The 6,189-nt window shown below is 41.0% G+C and overlaps 1 protein-coding gene across 1 annotated transcript in view; it reads right to left on the minus strand.

Moving 5' to 3' along the window:
* The window catches only part of PTPN14 (protein tyrosine phosphatase non-receptor type 14), a 67,957-nt gene that overhangs the window by 43,930 nt on the left and 17,838 nt on the right, over positions 1 to 6,189 (minus strand). The window contains 1 exon segment of the mRNA XM_072409861.1: positions 3,100 to 3,391. Within this exon segment, the coding sequence (XP_072265962.1) occupies positions 3,100 to 3,273 (174 nt within the window). The 5' untranslated portion in view covers positions 3,274 to 3,391.

The raw sequence follows: 6,189 nt of genomic DNA on the forward strand, positions 1-6,189 counted from the left end.
GTTACTATAGGAACGATACCCTCGTGTATGCGACACTCCCATACTTAGACGAAACACTGGAATTAGCCCGAAGCGTTAAAAGGGATTAGGACATCACTTCAAGTGGGAATTTTTTTTATGCAGCCTCAGAAGGAAACTCAAAAATGATTAAAACAAAAAAAAAAAAAAGTCAAGATAGACTTATCAACTTTAAAAAAAATTACATAATCAAAAGCTGTTCCGTAGGAGAGAAGTTCAGGCAGTGGGAAAAATCAGAATCCAGAAGAACATGTTCTACGTAACAGCAAAGTTACTATCTAGAAACCCTATGATGACACCCATGCAATGCCAGACACAGCAGCACATTTAGTACAATGTGGATATATCAGATTAAATACATATTATCCACAGGGTTCCTTCATCATATGAATAATGCTGTTTCTAAGCCCTGTCTGCATTAAAGGTTTGGTTGTAAAGTATGCTGGATGAATAAAACCATCCAACCCCACAATGGTCCCGATTTACTAAAGCTCACCAAGGCTGAAGAGCATGGACATTCCAGGTGATGCAGCTGGAATGGATCTGGCCCAGGACTGAAAACAGTTGCTAACAAACAGCAAATGATTTTTAAGAAATCTATTGCAGGTTTGCTGGATCACCCAGCTTCACTGATGAAAGTCTATCCTCTCCAGCCTTGGAAAGCTTTAATAAATTAGGCCCATTGTTAGGGCTTTACCCTTGCCATGAGTGAAGCTGACCAACTGGAGTAAGAAAAATAGGCACCTTTGGGCCAAACATAACCATTCGATCTACAGAGACCCATAGGGCTACCCACAACAGTAAGGAGCCACTGGACACGGCGATGGTGAGGACTTGGCTTCACTTCTAGGTAGTCAACCAATGACGATCATTGGTGTTGGCTGAAAATCTCAACTTTGGATGATTTTCCTGAACTATTAGGAATTTTCCTTGTCAAACCAGTTCGTGGTAAAACATTGGAACCACCTGCTTTATAGTGTAGAAGTTACCAAATCCCCTGTGACACATTTCCCTGTGAAACATGGATTCTAAAAACAACTGAGGGTGAACTATGTATCTGGCACCAACGCATAAGCAGCAGAACTTTTTGGTCCATGCCTTCACTAGTATTATGTTGCTTCCATCACCCAAGTAAATGACCCACACAAGCTCCTGGATATCCACATTCTCTAAAAGATGTGATTCATCAGACTGGCCAGTCTTTTTTTTATTGCTACATAGTCCAGTTCTGATGCTCACTTGCCCAGGGTAGGCACTTTTAGGCAATAGAGTCCCAGAAGACCAGTCATTGGGCTCAACAACCCCATACCCACAAGCTGCTATATATTGAGAGTTCTGAAATTTTCTCTCTAGGCTAGCAATAATTTTTGTGCACAACAGTAGCTCTTTTGTGGAATTCAACCAGACGAGCTAGCCCCCGCCTTTTCCTACACACACACGGGCACATCCTTGGGCATATGAGGAGATGCTGATATTTGCTTGGCGTTCCGCGTTAAGAGTGCCCTGACTAGTGAGGTCACCACAGCAAGTCTCAAAATGCACATTGTTATTTGTTTCTAACTTTAGCCGCCCATTACTTTGCTTGCAGACCCACCCAGAAGTCGTACACTTATTGTTCCTAGGCTGCCCGTCTATTTCTGCACTTTGTAGGGCAAAAAGAGGAAATACAATATAAAAAAAATCTAATTAAGAAACAACAATTACGGCTTTGCCAAAAACAGTCACTCATTCACCTTCTAAGTGACGTACAAATGTCCGGTGGGTTATAAAAAAAGTGAATGATATTTTTACTTTTCTTCCTTTTCCTCTTCTATTTAAATACTTTGCACATAGGGCTAAATAAGGAATTGTCTTGGAGCAGCCATACAAAATCAGATATTTGCAATGGTCTGACTCGTTGTTAGTAAGCGTGCAAGGTTCAGATGTTAGCCATTGCTGTGGGTTTAATGCTAGCCATACATTACATGGATAAAAAAAAGTGTTTTTCCATGGATTATTTTCAATATTTTGGCAAAATATTTTTTTTTTAAACTCTGGTAGTTGATCATAATACATCAAATACCATTGGGAGCAATTCCTTACTGTATGCCCTGCACATTGTTTAGGAACATTTGCTCAAAAATCATCCATTCCCCCCCCCCCATAATAAAGGCAATGGTCTTCATTCTGCTCTTCTCATATGTATGTAATCCACAACACTGATCTTGCTTGGTTTTGGCTCAGTAATATACCACTAAAAGTATTTTTTGGTTTATTTTTGCCTTGAATTTAGCTGTAACTTATGTCTATGCATAAACGGACAAGAATAAAAGTTGTGACTTGTTCCAGAACTTGAGTTCATGCATGCCAAGTATTGTGTATATGTAAAAAATAGAAAGGCCAACAGCCACCATACCAACACAATTACATATGTGTGCTGAAACACAATTCCCTGATGTGTGCTGAAACACATGCTTCTAAAACCGAAGCTACTTCAGCATACTGAATAAACCCATTTTAGTTTGCATAGCAATCCATAGTAATAGACAGCAACTTAATGCACACATACACTGTACTGCATTTCAATAATCTATACTGCAGGAGAGATGAACATAAAATGAACATACTGCATGATATGCAATCACAGATCATCTAACCATTACCATTTTCTGGCTGCAGAATCTTGCTGCTACCCCTTCTACCTCTCAAGCATACTATGGTATCCCTAGAATGTGAGCCCAGTCTAAGCACAAAGCTAAATAAGTAGTAAAAAATGCATGAATAAACCATTTTACCTACCAGAAGGATTTGTGATTCTATTCAGCCAGCCTTGTGACTAACAACATCATTATTCAGTAGTGCAGCTTCATGTGTCACCCCGGGTTCTTTGGATAATGAATCTGAATGATCACACAGTAAAGGGCAAGGCTCAACTAAGGAGTAATAAAATCACCCGATTGCCTGCGTGTGTGAATCACAAGACTGCTGAACAGAATTCCAATTCTCTAGCTATCCAACTCAAAATTAACCTTGAGAATATTTTGCATTTTTTTGGCCAACAAAAGTTAGATTTTGTCCGGCTGTTGTGCAGAATGGCCTCACCTCACTCAGCTCCAGTCTTTGTGCTACGGCCTCCAGGCATTCCTGTCCCGTACTGTCCACTGACAGTGTGCATTCGATATCAGAGGAGTTCAGGAGTCTTATTTTGCTCATAAAACAATTCTTGCTCAGGACATTGTAGCGCTTGGTTCTCCGAAGCTTGATCTTGAACGGCATGGCTTCGACTCACGGGCAGCCTCTTACTTCGCCTTGAATCTCACAGCGCAAACTCCTGTTGTCCTCCAGGGGTGAGGAGAGTCGGCCATACCCAGCGCAGAGTCACCGATGTCCCCAACTGCAACAAAAACAGTGTGTTAATCTCCCATCCTCATCACATACAAATCTGCAAAAGGATACAGATAACCCAGAATCCTCAATAACCAGCCAAGACGCCTCTCGGCAACACCACGCACGTCAAACGAGTGACTCCAAAGTCTAGCTTACTGAAATAGATGAACCAAGCACCGGGTGAATGTATTTCACTTTCCATCCTTGTAGTTGCTATGAATTTTTAGGACGAGCTGTAAAAGACTTTACACAGATGTCCAACCTCCCCCACTATCAATACAAGATGTATACAAGAAAAATGACTCCAACTCTGGGTGGAAATAATGTTGTGACTTGGTATGATCCTATCAATAAGATTGAGTGGTGAATGCGTCCTGGAATCCAAGCTGAAAGCCGGTCAAATTAAATATTAGCGTTTGTGACTTTTATTGGCCAGGCACACCTCGGACGATGATTTTTTTCCCCATGGATGGAATTCCACTTTAAGTATTATATGCAGGCAGCAAACTGCATTTCCCATAGACCAGTCCGTGCCGAGTTGTTTGTGTTTCACACAGAACAATCTAATCCGACCACCAGACGTGTGTCATCGCAGTCACATTTCACAGGCTGATGCAGGGAAAAGAAAACGGCCTTGTGGTTATGACAAATACATCCCTGACATTCCAAGAAGTACAATAATCGTTCTATAGGAAAGCTTCACAATATATGCTGAAATTGCAAGGATTCTTTGTACGGCTTGTATGAGAGTCAGCATTCGGGGGCTACACAGGGTCAGGCCATATAAATGTTAAGGAACCTTAAACAAAGACCTCTTTCCGATCCAGTTTACCTTTAAACAGATCTGAATCCTAACTAGGAGTTGGCTAAGCATTTTGTAGCAAAAAAATGAAATTTGTATTTTATTGCTGCTAAATTTCCTACAGGTAATTCTTGTTTACATGCACACTATTGTTCTGAATTAGCTTTCTGATTGTGACAACAGTAGCCATGCTTACAAATGGTGTGTCAGCATGGCCACTTGTCTCCATCAAGCACAACAGGGAGACAGACGGGTGCAACTACATAAAGTAACAGGGAACAAGTATTGGGGACCATCCAACTGGATGAACACTATAATGATAAATGATAGTGGTGAACCACCATAAAGATGCATTTTTTGCTTTACATATTGAATTGATTGATGTGGTCAGTGTCCCTGCTGGGGAAAATTGTTCCTCTAGTAGACCTACTGACCACTGTAGAACAAAAAGCAATAATAAATCCAAAACGTGGTCACAAACGTGGTCCCTCCCAGTAGAGACGCCTGTATCTCTGAATAAGCTCTAGGATAGGACGTTTTCCTTTACTTTTAGGAGAAATCCTCTCATTTCTTGTTGTAACTCAATGACAAGGAAATTAGGCAACATAATTATGTCTTTGGAATCAGTGATGTCCCTAGGGTTATGGATCAGAACACGTGACACCATCAGAGAGGTGACAATAAGAGGACTATCCAGTCTGCAATATCCCTGTGCAGGATCTCCACAAACTGTTATTTTGGATGCCCATGATGTTTGTACAGTAGCAAATTTAGTTATTTTTTTTTTTGTGTTAGCTAAGTATTTGTTGTAAACAAAAGCTGAACCCTACGGAAGAACAAATGTTTAACCTTTGCACTCGCCACTTTAAGGTTTACCTGATAGTTTTGCCCAGTATGATGCTGAAATTTGGGGGTTGTACATACATAATGGGGGTTATACCCAACCTCACTCACTTGGCAGCCTGTTCACCTCCCCATGTCCAAAATGAAAGGCAAATTGTGGGTCTTCAATTTCATCCCATTAGCTTTTACGTAACAATATCACAAAGAACATTATGAAAGATTCTGCATGGTCCTAAATTAGACTTTTTCTAGGGATAACCCAGTGTTGGGGCCACCAGTTTGGTTCACTGCATACCCACCAGCCTCCTGTATAACAAAGGGTCGCAGTGCCTATTCCCTCCCCTTATTGCAGGGCGGCACAAGGAAATGTGATATAATAGCCATAGCTACCTTTCATTACTTTAAGCAAATTCAGCTATGGAGTCTGTTTCTGGCACTTGTTATATAGAAGAACAATGGGGAGAGATAAGTGCTTAGATGCCAATCTGCTCAAACAACCCTAGCAAGGGGGTCTACATTGGCAGAAATCTCACCTTCAAGTACACCAACCAAAGTGATATCTCTGCTCCAATTGTACATTAGAATGAGCCCAGTTAGGTTTCATTTGGCTGTCATGGCTTACCATACCCATCACAGCCAGCACAGAGTATAAAAGTTAGAAGGAAAAACAGATTTTGTTTTTTTCCTCTAAACACATTATCGGATATAAGATCCGAAGAAAGGGAAATTTGGAATGGTTTTCAAAGCAGGAGCACTCCCTCACAGAAATATCCTAAACACACAGCCCCACAGAGTCATTGCTCAGATACTTCAGACAAAAACATAGTTGTGCAAGCCAAAGTGTGGGCAGAGAGAGAGAGAGACTTGGCTCGGATACTTGGAGAGAAAGATTTAGGAGAGTGTTGAGAAGGCTCCTTTGAAGTGACTCCGCCATCGATGACTGGCTCTGCACAAGAGTGCTTTAAAGAACTAAAAAAAAAAAAAAAAATTAGGGGGAGGAAATAGAATCCCCCCCCTAATTTTTACTTTTGCACAGGTATGGATAATTTACGTTCTGAAGCTTTGGAACTGCAAGTCACGGCATCATGGCATCCGAAAGAATGGAAAAGTCAGTGCTGTAAGCCTAACTAGGAAAATAAACTCCTGGAAGCAGGAAAATA

The sequence above is a fragment of the Pyxicephalus adspersus genome, chromosome 4 (genome assembly GCF_032062135.1).
Source record: "Pyxicephalus adspersus chromosome 4, UCB_Pads_2.0, whole genome shotgun sequence".
NCBI lineage: Eukaryota > Metazoa > Chordata > Amphibia > Anura > Pyxicephalidae > Pyxicephalus > Pyxicephalus adspersus.